The sequence below is a fragment of the Hylaeus anthracinus genome, unplaced genomic scaffold (assembly GCF_026225885.1).
Source record: "Hylaeus anthracinus isolate JK02 unplaced genomic scaffold, UHH_iyHylAnth1.0_haploid 11994, whole genome shotgun sequence".
NCBI classification, from domain to species: Eukaryota; Metazoa; Arthropoda; class Insecta; order Hymenoptera; family Colletidae; genus Hylaeus; species Hylaeus anthracinus.
Genome location: NW_026534341.1, coordinates 2,704,129 through 2,720,314, shown reverse-complemented (window position 1 = coordinate 2,720,314; position 16,186 = coordinate 2,704,129). Strand labels below are relative to the sequence as shown.

Below are 16,186 nucleotides of genomic sequence, written 5' to 3'. Positions count from 1 at the left end.
TATTTCTTTATATTCTTTGAATTTTTACATATAATACTTTTATTTGTATGTGCAAACGATGCAGTAAATGCAACTTATTTGTAGAAATGTCAAGAATAACGAGCAATAATAATGAAAGCTTAGGAAGATAAATTGATCTTTCAGCTTGACAGAAAGCATCGACAGGAAACTGGTTATCTCGTGCCGTGAATTTACATAAACGATTTTGACCTTTTTTTTCTTTAGTGAGTATCGACGGTACGGAGTGGTACGGTGTGAAGTTCTTCCAACTATCGGCGCAGTGGCAAACGCACATCAAGACGTTTCCAATAGCTCTGTTGGAATACAGTTCTCAACAGCAACCGTTCAACCCAACGTAAACATCCTTGGTTTCCATCAAAGGCCACGTTTTTTCGCCGTTTATTTGTGTTCATCGATATTACCAATTAGGATCATCAGCTTAGCTTATGCGCAAACCCGATAACCATCAAATCCAAAACAAAGCAGAAAATAATTGAAAAAAGAAAAAGACAAAAAGAAACTATCCAGCATAGAGCAAGGTTTAAACAGTCCGGGATACAGTTTGCTGTGTCGAACTGGACGATAGTGGAGCTAATCAGGCAAGTAATCTGAACGTTGCCTTATTTGTTTATTATTATTATTATTTTTTTTTTTTAATCCCTTGTTATAGTTTATTATTTGTGTTGTCGAGTGTACTGTATCGTACGTGCAATCTTCTCGCGTAGAAATTCGCAAGAACACGCGAGTAAGCGAATCGTTATTTCGTTTTGCGAGATAGAGAGGCGGTTGACATATCGTATTACAATTAACAAAGACGACGATGATGGATTTCGTTGGTTATGGGAATGCCACTTTATCCGAAACCGCATTGTTCGATAGAATGCCACGCAAGATTTTATATATACATATATATATATATATATAAAAAAAAAAGAAAAAAAAATATAAAAGAAATTATTGCTCGAATCGGAAGGCCGTCGATGTACATACAGGATTTTTTAAACGACAAGCGTAAAACGGTTTTATAGCGGGAACTGTTATGCTAAGATAGATCTTTGTCTAAATTGCAAGAGTGAGAGAAGAAGTTTTTAATTAAATTATGTATTTATTTAATTAATGTAATATTACGATCACACGTTGTCGAAGAAGTCTGTGGTACAGGCAAACATTTTTCTTAGCGCACATAATAATAATAATAATAATAATAATAAAAAAAAAAAAATAAAAAAAAAAGATCATGTTCAGAACATGACCGAGTAGCGTGAACAGAATCGTCGACGTCGAAGACACAGAACTTGGTTGAAACGCGAGTCTCCAAGAAAACACACGAAGAATATCGAAGCGTAGCTCATTAGTTATTATACTCCTTTTCTCGTTTGAGATTTCGACATATTTTTTGTATTCCATTTTATAGACTTTTAGCCCCAGGCTGGCGTAGTTTAAATACTCTATTTTCAGATTTTATTATTTAATACTTTATTCCTACTACGCGATGCTGTATTCCCGACTTTCGATAGACTATACTCATTCGCGATTATTGTTAAGCCGTTCGAAAAAAAGAAGCGATGAATTATTCGTCGAGATGACGTTGGAACGTAAACAACGGCATCTCGCGTACGTTTCTAAAGCGATTTCCACGTACGTGGTATCCGTGAAACGGATACAAGGATCGAAGCATCGTAAAAAGACAGACAGTGGAAACGCACTTAACATGCGTTCTTATTTTTTATTTTACTTCTCCCTTTTGTCGCGAACCCTTTGCGCTCGATGAAAACTCGAACTTGCTAGAAAATATTATATTTCAATATCTGATGTATCGTAACATATTAATATTAACCTTTTGCACTTCAACGAGTCCTAGCTTAGATTTCTGAATTGTACAATGACGACGAAAAAATCTTGGCAGTTTCTTTTAGATTATTCGACTTTCTTTTCGGACTTTAAATTTCTGTTAACTAAACATAAATATACATACACGAAGTAACATAGCTTGAGGTAAATATTATATTCATTTTATTATTATTTACAGGAGGACGCTTTTAAGTATGTAGGCGGTGCAACTATCCGTAGGAGTGCAAAGGGTTAAGTTTTGTATTTTTTATACAAATAACTGCCCCTTGTAACAGTGTAAAATCAAATTGATTTTCACTCGAGCTAATTTCCCTATAGAGGGAACAATAACAATTTTAGAAACAACTTTTCATCGTCGATCGTCGAGCTTAACGTTATTTCATAGTATACAATTGAACGCTTCCTAAAATATTAAACAAAGAGCTTAGATACCTATTCACGGATACTAACATAAACAACAATTGTAACGTCCAAGTCGCCTCACGAGTGCAAAGGGTTAAACAACATCTACGAACGCATCGTGCGTCACGGTTCGCTGTAACTGAAGCCCAACCCATCGTCCCTGAAGAACCATATCATGAGAAAATGATAAACGATAGAAAACTGACGTTAACGTTGTCTTTAGAAGAAAAGAATGAGCGAGAGAACGAGAGCAAGTAAACGTTTTCCTTCAGAAAAACGGGAACCGTTTGCGTAAAACGGTTCAACGTACTTTACGACTTCTTCCTTTTTTTCCTAGCAGCGAAGAGAAAGCAAACATAAAGAAGAAAAAAAAAAAAAGATATTAGAACAGTGCTTTACTGTTTTCGGCGACGTAGCCGTCGCATTGACTGCCTAATGCCAAATTGAAAGAGAGAGACACTCAAAAAAAAAAAAAAAGAGAGAGAGAGAGAAAAAAATATGGAAACGAAACGTAAAATGCCTACAATGATTTGCTCGAACGAATTCTCTGAAAAGACTTTAGGACAGGCATTCTGTAACGAAGTGCGATATAATAACGCCCGATCCATTTGGTGGCGATTGCTTTTTGCCAAAGTAAAACCAGCAGTGAAATCTTTCCTTGTGCCCCTCTTCCCCTTCGCAACCATATACGTGTACACGTGTGTATATATATATATATATACACACACACACTCCTCCCCCCCCCCCCCCCCCCCCCCCGCTCCCCGTTCTTTACTAGTCCGCAATTAGTTCATAACGAGTATTGAACTGCAAACGTAGTCCTACATTTTACATTTTTAACGGCTGAGAGCAATAACCGTTTGTGCGAACTCAATGCGGCAAAATAGTTGACTTAAAGCTAGCAAAAGGTAACGCGACGTCGTGATGCGTGTTCGCATAAATGTTGGAACGTTCGTTTCGTTGGGATAGCGATAGATATAAAAACAATGAAATGATTCCAATTTTGATCAAATCTGCCATATTTTAAGGATGAAACGTAGAGTCGGTTCTATTATGATTAAATTAGATTGAATCGGTAGTAGAGTTTGTAAACATTTTATAATAGCTTTCAACATATCTTTGTCGGTAGAAATAATTGATACATCTGTGAAATTATAATTATGATATTAACGAGAAAGAATTTATATTGGAGTTATACCATTCGAAGGAATACGAGGATTATTATAATTTTGTAATTTATTATACGGTCGAGTGAATGTTTTAAACATCATTGTAAGTGAGTGTTGATGATCATCGTGACGTTCATGACATTCCCGTAACGAGTAGTTCAACGTTTAAAGTTTTCGTATGTCTTTGATGATGTTAAAGATTCCTCTTTCTGTATAAACATTATTACTTTGATGTTTAAAATATTACAAGATTTATAGATAAATTTAGTTAAGAAAATAAACGAAATAAAAGTTCCGTTAAAAATAATATACGTACTGTGTGTATATACAAATTCCGAATCTTCTTTCTTGTTTATAATTACATATTTAGGTTTGCATCAATTATTTTTACTACCGAAGGCCATGTACTATTTTTAGAAGCATTAATTATAAGGTAAATTAAAAGAAGGTTGACGGTGTGGAGTCGAGTCGAGTCGAGTCGAGTCGAACTCGATTGGTTGCTCAAGGTCATTTCCCCCACTGTGAATCTCGCCAATCAGGTCGCTTATTTTTAAGTCGTGTCTTAAATTCGTTATTTTTAACGAGGAGAGGATTCTAAGTGTAGCTATCACTTTTCAATGGAGTGATACAACATAAAATACTCAGCTGATAATATGTATAAATCAAATTTATACAAAAATATATTAATAGAAAACATATTTACAGTATTTGTAGCACAAGTCTCGACAAAGCTTGAATTCAGCGTTGGCTGTTTACAAAAAAACCTGATAGATGGAGCATTGAGAAGCCGAGCGATGTAGTGACCTTGAAAGACCAATTGATTCCGGTTACAACACAGCGAGCTCCGTGAATCCCAAAAAGTCAACAAAGAGCATTTTTACGAGCACACACACGACGCTTACCTGTTTTCGTCGAGCATGCTGAATCGTTTTCAGCAATCGAACCTGCCATACAATGTATATATTTCTATACGTATATATAAATATATAGATATTACATGCTCCCACAGTTTCAACGAAGCATATGACAGTGTTTGCGCGTTGCTTCGCGATTTTGCACAATATCGTTGTTTCTCCGTCACCCCGTTCACGTCGATGATAACGTCTCCTACTCGTGATAACACTGGGCCTTGTTCTACAATCCACATCGGTGGCATAACCAGCACAGTGAAAATAAAGTGCCATTTTTAATTAAAAAAAATAAAGAAAAATAAAATTTACAAATCAATAGGTATCAAATTAAACTAAATTGTTATACAAAATATTTCTCGCGAGACAATTGTAGTCTTCCCATATTTATTATTTATCGCAGAACCGATATCTGCAAAACAATGTGTGTACAGTTAGAAAAATTATTAGAAATAAATCGATGTCTTTTGTTTATTATTAAATTCTCAGTTATGCCACCGATTAATTATTTAAAGAGCTGGAAATTATTTAAAGAATCGGAGCAACGGTCCAGTGTCTTCAATGTGGTGGGCGCGATCACGAGTCCGTATGATTCATACATGCGTTCAACATTCATTCAGACTTGTAAGCGCGAGAATGTGCGAAAGACTATAATTAATTAATTAATTACTGTTCGTAGACTCGTGAACGTTCAGTATCGAAGCCGAACTTGGCGGAACTGGTTTCTTTTCCCACGGTAGCGTGATAGCGTTTAAGCGATTTTACAATGTCGTAATGTTCCTTGATCTTTTATTCCGTTTTTTTTTTCATTAATTTTGTTTCCTTGTTTTTGTTGTTTCTTTCGTTGGTCGATTAAAATAAACGCTAGCGGTGTAGCCGTCAACTTGTCCGTCGTCGAGTTGCGTATAAGCTTTGTAAGACGACGCGAGGAACTTTCCTTAGAAACGTAAGGGATATTAACCCTTTGCGCTCGGGTGGCGCCTCTAGGGCGACATATGTAAAAAAGTGATTTTTGAAATTCACTTGCATTAGAATACAACTAATTATTAATTGAAATAATAATACATTGTGTCGTGAACGTTCGCATATGGTTTTTCTTCGAAGTAGAGTTTTTGGTTTCGCAGAAATTTATTATAAAAACGGACTGCATCTGATTCTATAAAAAAATGCCTCGAGCGCAAAGAGTTAAGCGGCGACACCTGTAACACGTGCTCACGGCCCCGTTGAATCGTCGAAGTGTATCAACAATTTGAGTTATCAACGTGGAGAGATTGTTAAACGGAATGCCATCCTAAGCACGTTGTCGTTGAACTCAGCAATGAAATATGATGTTAATTTAAAGTACAGCGAATAATCCTGAAGCTTCCGAAGATAAATACTGTGGATATTAAAACGTATCAGGTAATAAATCTATTCAAATGGTCAAAAATATGTACAGTGGGTGTAGAAAGTATTCGTACACTGATCAATTTCCAAACAAATTATGTAAAATTGTAATTTATTCACTTATTTTTTTATAAACAATGACATTCTACATATTCCCGGAAATCTCTAGAATAGATAGATTACAAAAAAAAACAGCTATTTATGTAAGATGTGTAATTAACAAGAAAAAAAACGATTAATCATCATATAATACTTCCTTCGTGGGATTTCCTTTTGATTTTATAATTATTGTAACTCTTCTAAGCATTAAATCAACTAAATTATTAGTTAAAAGTTAATAAGAAGCGGGATCTTTTTCCATTCCTCTATTAGAACCTTTTCTAAAAGTAATTTCAATAAACTAATGTGTTTACATTACAAACTCTACTGTAAATGGTGCGCCATAAGAATCGTACAAATACTTATTGCTTCTATATTTTTACCCACTTTTCGCATTTTTTTGTCAATTTCACAAATTATATTAACTAGTAAATGTTGTTTGGACTATATCTATCTTAGAGACTTCCAAGAATATGTAAAATATCATTGATTATAAAAAAAGAAGTTAAGAAACTACAATTTCACACAAAAGTTTTTTGGGAAATTGATCGGTGTACAAATACATTCTACACCGACTGTAAGTTAAAAATGTGGAAACAAATTTTGCTTTACTCTGAATTAATTTTATATTTCATTGTTGAGAGCCAACATCCAATAATAAAATGCTTGGGAGGACGCACACGTTTAAGACTCAATTTATAGATGGTCGATTCTAGTCAAAATATGAGGTCATGTTGTAATTGGAACGAGGATCATCAAACGCTCGTGTACTGGGTATATGCAGAAAAAGGATAGATTGACAATTTTGCGAATCTTGACAGTGTTTCATTTGGAAATACTAACACGCATTCCTTGTGTAAGATTCTTTTAAACAGCGCGAAGGCCGTCAGCACGTTTAACAGGAGAAGTATTATAAATAAAAAAGAAAGAAAAAAACACAAAAAATATTTGCTATTGTTCGTCGATGTATAGTAAGTTTTAACACACGTGTGGGCAGGCAAGGCTCAAGCTCAAAGCTTACAATAATTAAAAGAAGTAATTAATATATCAAACGCGTGTTTTTGGTACAGCGATTAAAGAATTATTAGATGGCGTTTAATTTCCACGAGTTTTTAGACGTCTTTATTGTACTGCTTTACAAACAGCGACGTCTAATCGTACATGTACATATTATTAAACTTGTTATCAATAATATTAGAGTTCAATTGAAAGGGCTATAAAGTATGTCCCTACCTCGAGTGTCGAAGACGAATAAGGACAACCCAGGACAAGTTGTCCTGGACAACAGGACTTCTGGTGCAGTCCCTGTGATGAAGTTTTTCCTTTTCTTCCTCAATACCTTTCCTAAATTGTCCGATATTAGTAAAACTTACCTCTTTCATTTACGAATTTAAGAGATAACACCTAAATGTCTTTATTGTTTGTGGGTACGTAAACAAACTATTTAGGGAAAAGTTAAACTGCTTCTCTGCTATCATTTCCTTCATTTTGTGTTTTTATTGACAAGCAGTAATGGTTTCTAAACTAAAATTTGTATGTATACTGACAAATAAAAGAACTGATGACTTGAGATCACAAAGGGAATGATCTTGGATAACATTGTCTTTATATTACTATGTCGACCTCTTTAAACAGTTTAATTTTGCCCTAAATAGCTTTCCTTACATTCCTGAGCAACAGAGATATTTGGATGGTCCCATTTAAAATTCGATCCTGTATTATTGATGTGCATAAAGGTAAAATATAAATTGTTAAAGAAATTTATGTACACGTACAATAAATACATATTGTTTACGGTTTGAGATATCTTGAAATGATTAAACACTGTGTATTTATGATTTCTCTCAAAACGTGAAACATAATGTACAGTGTACTGTTTATAATATAGACCTCGTTATCTCGCAATCAATTTAAATCGCGACTAAAAACTTGAAGTCTAAGTTTCTATATAGTAATTTGCAAAGTGCTAATCGTTAATCGTCCCAAAATATAAGAATATTTTACCGGTTCGAATGAGGCAATATATAAATGATTAAAAATCTTAAATAATTGATTTTGGGTCAGGAATCGACGTACGATTAGGCAAAGAGAAAAAGAGAGTGAGTGAGAGAGATAAGACACTGGAAATAAATTTCTAACAAGTGAACTAGCTAGCCTTTTTTAATTCAACTCCCCTATTGTTGATATAATAAATATGAAATACCTATATGTGATACATATTATTAAACGTAATATTCGGATACAGGATATCATTGTTGTTAATTTATAGAATAGACGCCTTGTGTCCTGGGCGTACATGGTCGTTTTATACTATAACGCGTTTATCGTTGTACAGTGTTTATCTTCGTGTAGAATACGATATGTAAAACGGCGAAATAAGGATTTGTCGTTTCGTTTCAAAGAAACATATGCATAGAGTTCGCGAGTATAATGATTTGAACGTTCTTTCGCGGTGTAATAGGGTTCAAGGGGACGTGAATCGTTGTTCTGTGAAATTTGTATTTACAAGTATCTACGTATTAGAGCTCTTAAATATCCAGATAATACTGTTACACGGTTATCCCAATTTGTGCAATTTATGTAATATATATAATTTTAACTCGATCATTATAAACATTACGATTACCGTCTATTTGCTCGGTGTAAAATGTTTTACTTTACATATTCAAGACGGAAACTAGAAACAATATTCTTTGTATTTTTGCATAGGGCAAACACAAGTTAATCGCAATGTTTATAGTAATCGAGTGAAAATAATGTGTAATTTTATGTAAATGGTATGCACTTGGTTAACCATATACGTGGATACGTTGAGAGTTCTAATACAAATACGAAGACATTGGTTCATCTCAGGACACAAGTAGATATAATATAATTAGAAAATAGTGAGAATGTGGTAACTGTATGTTTAGAGATGAAAGCAACAATAAGGAGAAGCTACGATTTGAAAATAAAACGAACCTGGGTTGTTAATATTTGTAAGCTTGAAATATAAACGTAACGCAGTTTTTAGTATTCTATTGCATCCCAGCGCATTCGCATCGATGCTCTTCCAGAAAACATGTTTCTTTTTCTTTTCATCCTCGTTTTAAATTCACAGTAGGGAAGATACCATCGTAGAACTTTTCGTCGTAGAATTCACGACGCAAAATTGGCACAATTCTCTCACTAGTTCAGAATGTAGCACCAACCACGCCCGATACAGTCCATTCACACAGAATAATTGCCTGATCGAGAATAGTAATCGAGAAGTTCAATATGTTGTACAAAATAATCATAATCAAACATGTGTATAAATGATAACATTCTTTATATTTGCCACGTTTAAAGCTAAAAACCGATAACAAATAAGTAAAATGCGCGTACACAAAGAAACAAGAATTAACAACGATCACATATTAATCTCTTATAACGTAACGCGGTACACGTACCAGTTATCTATTGTTGCACTTCGAATCACAGATGGTACAACAGAATTATTGTATGTCGTTATACATAATGGATAGAATAAAACTCCTGGCAAACCTTTGAACTTTTTCCATTAAAGTAGTAAATAAAATATGAACGTGAAATAAAGCTTAAATGTTTGAGTTCTATGCGCGTTCCTTTTTTTTTTTGTTTGTTCGTTTGTTTGTTTTCGTTCGTCAACTTTATGGAAAGACTGTATCGCGGTAAGTAACAGAAGACTTTAGATTTAACGATTAAAAATACATATTTTGATTATCTTTATAAATAGTTCGAAAGAAAAACGTACGTGCGCCAATAAATATTCTTACAAAGTAGTTTAATTATGGCGCGAACAATAAATCAAATAAGCTTGTAAAAAACAGGCACAGCGTACAATACTTCTGAGACTTTTCGTTAATAAATGAACTTCATACTTTGCGGCACTTGGGTACAGTTTATTTTTAAAGGTTTCTCTGATTCCATCCGAAACCATTTAAGGAGTCTACAAATTTATAGCGTCTCTTTTGAATCTGACTTACGCGTCTTACTGACGAATTCGATATAAAACGCTTAAGATACCGCATAACTGAAGGAACCAGCCAGTCATAAGATATCTCCAGGTTTCGTACTTTAATATATATATATATATTCATCAATACTTTATATATCGATAAGTAAATAGTGAAACAAGCATATCGTATAATCTACACAGTAAGATTTTTTTTTCCAGAGCACATTGCTTTCAAGACATTGAACAAAATATTGTAATGACATCCATCATAGATAGAGAAAAAGAAAATCGATAATGTTTAGGGTAGGATGCAATAACAACTATGATTTTTTACTTTTACATACCTGTACATAATGTTCGGTAGAAAGACTGATATAGCTACCACGTGACAGTATAAAGTAACCGTTTTAATTTTAATAACTATCAAATACTCTAGGCATCTTAAAAGCAATATGCTTAATTTGTTGCAGCACACCAACATTAAGTTGCATTGCCTCAAAATGTAATCGCGAGACTCTTGCAGAAGATTTAGTCTTTATTCATAGTGCCAACGTAAAACAAGATCCTTGATTGATATTGAAAACGTACGGTTTTTTCGCTAAATAAATATACTTAGATCTTTTTTTCCCGGCTACTTACGATTTCGATAACTCCTAGCTAGTACACTTAGATACTTATTTATGGAGATATATTTATAGACTTTTTTTCACGTTTAGTCCCTTCATGCACGTGTGCATGTTCATTTTTTTTGGACTAACTTAAGCGCACGCTTAATATGTGTTGCATCACATGAAAAGTTTTAATATCCGATACACGAACACATGGTTTTCAAATTGTTTACGCGCATGTAAGTAAAACATACGAAATAATTATTTACAATGCGTATCGGAGTGTAACGAATTAAATGTCGCCTGTTGCTTTGTTTAATACTAAATTTTGGAGAATTACGATCCTCACCTGGATTTTGACTAAATTTGTATTGCGAGTTCAAACAGATGGTACTCAAAGCAGCACATTTTATAAATCATTAAATTCTGTAGCAGCTGGGCAAATGTTACGCCTGAATATTTACCATATACCATAATGTGGATATAGTAATACCGTAGTAGGAATTTCTGTCTTTCACTGTGATATTAATTACCTACAACTCTTGTACATGATTTTATATGTATGGATGTAATGCCAATGCTCTACCGCGTAAACCTCTCTGACCTCCAACTCCTCCCTTTGGTATGACGTATCCTCCGGCGTGTCTAGCTGTTCCTTCTTCTTCCAAATTGCCATTACTTTCAATCAAATCGCGTAACGGCCAGCAAGCTAAATGACGCGATTTTCCATGACGCGCTAATACATGGTATCCTTGCCTAAAACACACGCAATTTTGATTTTAAGTAGAACAATTATTTAAATAAAATAATTAAAATTATGCTGGTACCATACCTCGATGAAATTAGACCGACAAGTAATGCCCAATGAGCTTTATGGCCTCTTTTTAAACAAGGAGCATGGTTGAAATCGGAATCATATGGAATTAGTACCATTGCTCCATGAGCTAAAGCATGCGTTAGTGTGTCGGGGCATTGTTGCAAATCTACTAAAATATCAGGTCTATGGTCGGGTAAATATTCAGCTGCCAGTGTGCCCATAAAGTCGACGCTGTATACTTCTCCATGTTGCGTGAAGCCTCTTACACGGGCTTCCGCTAGGAGTTGACTGACAGAAACTGGTTTTGTGTATTCCTGTGATGCCATAGCAAGCGCTACCAAACCGCATCTGTTGAATAATATAATATTATGCATTTACTATTTTTTAATTTAAGAAGTAATTAGAGATTAGAGAAACTTACTGTGGTCCGTCTTGCAAAATTGGTTCAACTTGACAAAAATATGTTACTTCTGCATCCTTCAGCTCATTTCTAGATATCAGCTTCTCGATTTCCGCCTCTGCGGACGTAAGGGTAATTTTGGCCCATGGAGGCAGGGAATCTGCATCGCTTGCTTCTGTTTTTTCACACATAGGTGCCTCTGGCAAACTTGAGATAGGTGGAGGTGGTGCTGGCATTTCTCGCAAATAAATGCGATACAAACAACTAATTTGTTTGATTAACAAGTACCTGTTTCAAGGCTATAATGTAATGATATTTCCACAGCTATGAAATCGTGCACTTGTGCCTCAGTATTTTCAGTCTAAAAATTGCCATTTCTCAGTGGTATTTTCTCTGTTCACTGTAAATGAGCAGAGCAATACCTGCTCATCGCAAATGACCTACTAAAGTCCCTTGCGTGGATCCAAGCTGAAACAAATGAAAAATACAATATGCAATTTATAGTATATTCGTAGTATAATATAAAGTTTGTAGAGTCAATTATTTTGCTTCATTGAGAATACTTTCTTGATTAAATGTTACACATTCATTCCTCTGTAAGATACATATAAACATACTTTAATTTGACTTAATGCGAATGTTTCTGATTAAAAAAAACTAATCTTTAAAACACTTATTGCTTCACAAAGTATTATATACACTAATTATTTACGAAGAAGGTTGTTTTAGGAATTCAATGATCCAAAAGTAGTTTCTGAATTTTGAAGAATATAATTTCAAGACAAATGACACTCCATATTTTGGATGCACTTCTCAGACACAAAGCTGCTTGAATAATTGCTCGAAGTGGAAAATACACTTTGCATGCACATTTGCATCGTCTGATAGAGAAAAGAAGGAACCCCGAAATGATGTGTAAAACTCAATTAAGAAAATGCTCTCGATGAGGCCAAATTTTGATTGACTCAATCTGTTATGAATTCACGTTATAGTTCAATACATGAGAAAACATTGTCGCGTTTATATTTTTCTGTTAAGTCATTTAACCTTGAGGAATCTGCTACACCGAATTTGCCATCCTTTAATGCTCATGATTTGCGAAAATTTCGGACAGCATTATCGAATGCAACGATGCCTGTAACACCGGTTACTTAACGAGACAAACGACAGCGATAGTTTCGGTATCGTTCCCAGAATACTTAAATACTGCTTACAAAGATCTAACACGAGAACGTACTCGTTGAAAAATTTCTAATGGCAGCACATTGCAACGACCGACATTGGACGGAGCAGTACTTGATGATTGTATTATATACGCTCAAGTGATCTGATGTCATTAGATTGTCGTACGCGGACGATCCAATTAAGATCGAACAAAGAACCGGACGGATCAGTATTTGTTTACCGTACCTAAAACGCAAGAAAATCGGAGCAGCACAATTTTGACGTTTCCACGTCCTCCCTATACACTCTGTGACTCATGAACGTACATTATGTAATTCTCCGTTAGAAATGAAAATTAACAACCGGCCGTGTTGACTAGACGATACCAAGGGCCCCGTATGCTTGCACGCCGATTTTTCAACGAATGACAATTACTCGCTCGATACGACTGCAATTTGCTCCTCTCTGGGAGCCCTCAGGCTGACATAGCGCACTGCCTTATTCGCAGCCGACTGTCACGGTATACAGTCGGATAAGAAATTTCACGTAGGTGCTGCGGCTCCGCAGATGATTCACCAGTTTGGGCAAGTGCATTGTTTGCAAGAACCCTAGCATTGGCGAATATATTGTTTATGTCTTTCCACTCCGACCTGGACAGAAACAGGTGCGGTGATTTCGGCACATACGTATCGCGTGAGATTACGTACTCGCGCGACCACCACGGACAAAGTCTTTTCGAACGATATTGATAACAGCGCGAGAACCGATTGGCTGAGAAGCATCAAGTGCACCAATCGCCGACGGTCTCTAAGAATGCAACCTGTGCGGAATAGAAGGACGAGGCCCTCTGGTGCTAACGGTTCGATGCATCGAAATGCTGCATACCACAGATATGAAGGTCGTTGCATGGTCGAAGCCAAGAGACGAGGGGGGGGGGGCACGGTAAAACCCAGAATGATGGGGGAAATGACCTCTGGTTAGCCATCTTCCGATGGTCAATTGATGACGTCATCTGTTTCTAACGCGCCAGAATTTAAGTGTATGTACTTCTTTAGTTATCTGTAATTTACATGGAAAAGGGCTTTTGTATGGAAAGCCGTGTAGATTGAGAAAGAAAACAGAATGCCCATAGTTTGGTCAATTCATTTATTTCAAGTAAAAAATAATCAAAGTAAAATTCGAGCCAAAGTCGATTAGTGCCACCTCCTCGTTCATCATGATCTCCTCATACAAAAGGTAAGTTTCAAGCAAAAAATAAAAATTATGTTACAAACTCCCACGTTACGTTCTCCTGATACAAGAGGTAAGTATCGAGTAGAAGATAAAAATTATGATACCTACTCGCTCATTACGTTCTCCTGATACAAGGTAAGTACGAGGTAAGTATCGATATTTAATTAAAAGTTATGCTACTTCTTTGAATATCATGTTCTCCTGATACTAAAATGTAAAATTTCCTCAGAATTTACGTACCGTGTATTTCTCGTGCCACCACTTCGCACAGGTGCCCATGAACGAAACGTACAGAAAATTAGCCCCTCGAATTAGGCAACCTGTACTGACAGATCTGTCGGACCGGTTGCCTGTCTGTAGGCGCAAACGTGCCACCTCTCCGCACGGGTGCCCATGAACGAAACTTACAGAAAATTAGCCCCTCGAATTAGGCAACCTGTACTGACAGATCTGTCGGACCGGTTGCCTGTCTGTAGGCGCAAACGTGCCACCTCTTCGCACAGGTGCCCATGAACAAAACGTACAGAAAATTAGCCCCTCGAATTAGGCAACCTGTACTGACAGATCTGTCGGACCGGTTGCCTGTCTGTAGGCGCAAACGTGCCACCTCTTCGCACAAGTGGCCATGAACGAAACGTACAGAAAATTAGCCCCTCGAATTAGGCAACCTGTACTGACAGATCTGTCGGACCGGTTGCCTGTCTGTAGGCGCAAACGTGCCACCTCTTCGCATATCATGTTCGCCTGATACCAGAATAAAAATTTGACATGACTTTTAATTGAATATCGATTTGTCTTACCTCTTGTATTAGCAGAACGTGTTGATCGAGAATTTTTATCATAATTTTTATTCTGGCTCGAAACTTACCTATTGTATCCGGATCTCGTGAACAGCGAAGAGATGTGTCAGGGAAAGAAGGGAAATTAATAGGAAACATTCTAGAAATTGAAAGGGAATTAAGGGAACTGTCTGGAGCCCTTAGGAGTTGTTAAGAGATATTAGGGGTGTTTGGGAGGTGTTAGCGGGTGTTTGGAGACGATAGAGAGTGTTTGAAGGTGTTAGAGGGTGGTAGGAGTTGTTAGTGTGTATTAGGAGCTGTCAGGAAATGTCAGGAAGTGTAAAGAAGATGTTAGATTGTGTTAGAAGGACGAGACGGTATGGGTTTGGCGATCCCGAGGTACCCGAGCTATAGGAAGGTCAGCAGGTCACAACAGATATGAAAGTCAAAAGATATTGTAAACAGTATTCGGACAATGCAAGAATTATGTAAGACAGGATGATGATAAGAAGAATCGAAATAATTTTATGTAATAACTTTGATATATGATGCATTGTAAAAACAAGTGTCGCAAGGCCATCTAGCGGCGCAAAGTAGAAACTATTTCGCGACAAACTTGGACAGTTTACCGAAAGATGGCGCTACATGTTTATTTATTTTTATTTATTTAAAAAATTTAATATCAGTCATTTATTACTGTACAAATCAACAATTACGAGTCTATTACTTACTAACTCTTTGATATCTTTTTAATTTAAAAATAATTTTACGTAGTACAATCGGTAAGAAAATGATTATAAAATTTAATAAAGTATTTTCGAGATAGAAGGATGAGGCTTTCAGTCAAAAATTTAAACGCACTTCAGATTATTATAATATCATCATTATATTTATGTACAAATACATATTATAAATCATACAATTAATTGCTTCTATATTCAGTACATAAAAATAATTAGCCACTACGAAATTAAAAGTAATAGTAACGTAATTTTTACACCTCCGATCGAAACTTAGCATCAGGAAAAATTACTGGCTTTACGTTTCAAGATATGTTTTGAAGGCACACAAATTTTTACCACGATTGGTACGATCAGATAAATAATAATAAAATTTGGCATGTACAGTGGAGGTACATTGACTATTTGTTCTCTTATATACTTTTAGTATAAAAATTCCACATCTATTATAGCGAAACTTCTTCGATAACACGTTGAACGTCAGCAGCAATTTTCTATGTAATCTCGTAGAGTGAAAACCTTGAAATAAAGCACTACCTAGTTGACACAGAAGGCCACAAAACAAAATATGTTTTGCGGGAATTACAAGACGTAAGATTTAAAGTATATCGAGTTTTGAACGAAAACATAACGAATGCTGTCTTATAAATGTTTCTTTAAATATTAATTATC

General features: G+C 35.6%; 2 protein-coding genes across 8 annotated transcripts in view; one reads left to right on the top strand and one right to left on the bottom strand.

Annotated features, from left to right (window-relative positions):
- LOC128888731 (phosphofurin acidic cluster sorting protein 2) overlaps positions 1-2,738 on the top strand; it is a 66,256-nt gene extending 63,518 nt beyond the window's left edge. For all 3 annotated transcript variants that reach the window (XM_054145825.1, XM_054145824.1, XM_054145826.1), the window contains one exon: positions 226-2,738. In XM_054145825.1, the coding sequence (XP_054001800.1) occupies positions 226-359 (134 nt within the window). In that variant the 3' untranslated portion in view covers positions 360-2,738. The remainder of the gene's footprint in view (positions 1-225) is intronic.
- A 5,204-nt stretch (positions 2,739-7,942) lies between these two features.
- LOC128888758 (actin maturation protease) lies at positions 7,943-13,456 on the bottom strand. 5 transcript variants are annotated; one of them, XM_054145875.1, is made up of 5 exons: positions 13,009-13,456; positions 11,887-12,066; positions 11,620-11,805; positions 11,214-11,546; positions 7,943-11,137 (listed from the first exon to the last, which is right to left on the bottom strand). In XM_054145875.1, exons 3-5 carry the CDS (start codon positions 11,787-11,789, stop codon positions 10,936-10,938), a joined length of 705 nt encoding a protein of 234 aa, XP_054001850.1. In that variant the 5' UTR covers positions 11,790-11,805; positions 11,887-12,066; positions 13,009-13,456; the 3' UTR covers positions 7,943-10,935. The 5 variants fall into 5 exon arrangements, with proteins under 5 accessions (XP_054001850.1, XP_054001846.1, XP_054001848.1 ...); XM_054145871.1 differs by having other exon boundaries at positions 11,620-12,066; positions 13,009-13,455; XM_054145873.1 differs by having other exon boundaries at positions 11,620-12,066; positions 13,089-13,455.
- Positions 13,457-16,186: the final 2,730 nt, after the last annotated feature.

Coding starts and splice junctions, on each gene's coding strand:
- LOC128888758 (XM_054145871.1), bottom strand. CDS start 11,834: ATGCCAGCACCACCTCCACCTATCTCAAGTTTGCCAGAGGCACCTATG. Junction 11,547..11,619: donor ATTTTGCAAGACGGACCACA/GTAAGTTTCTCT, acceptor ATTATTCAACAG/ATGCGGTTTGGTAGCGCTTG. Junction 11,138..11,213: donor GTCGGTCTAATTTCATCGAG/GTATGGTACCAG, acceptor CGTGTGTTTTAG/GCAAGGATACCATGTATTAG.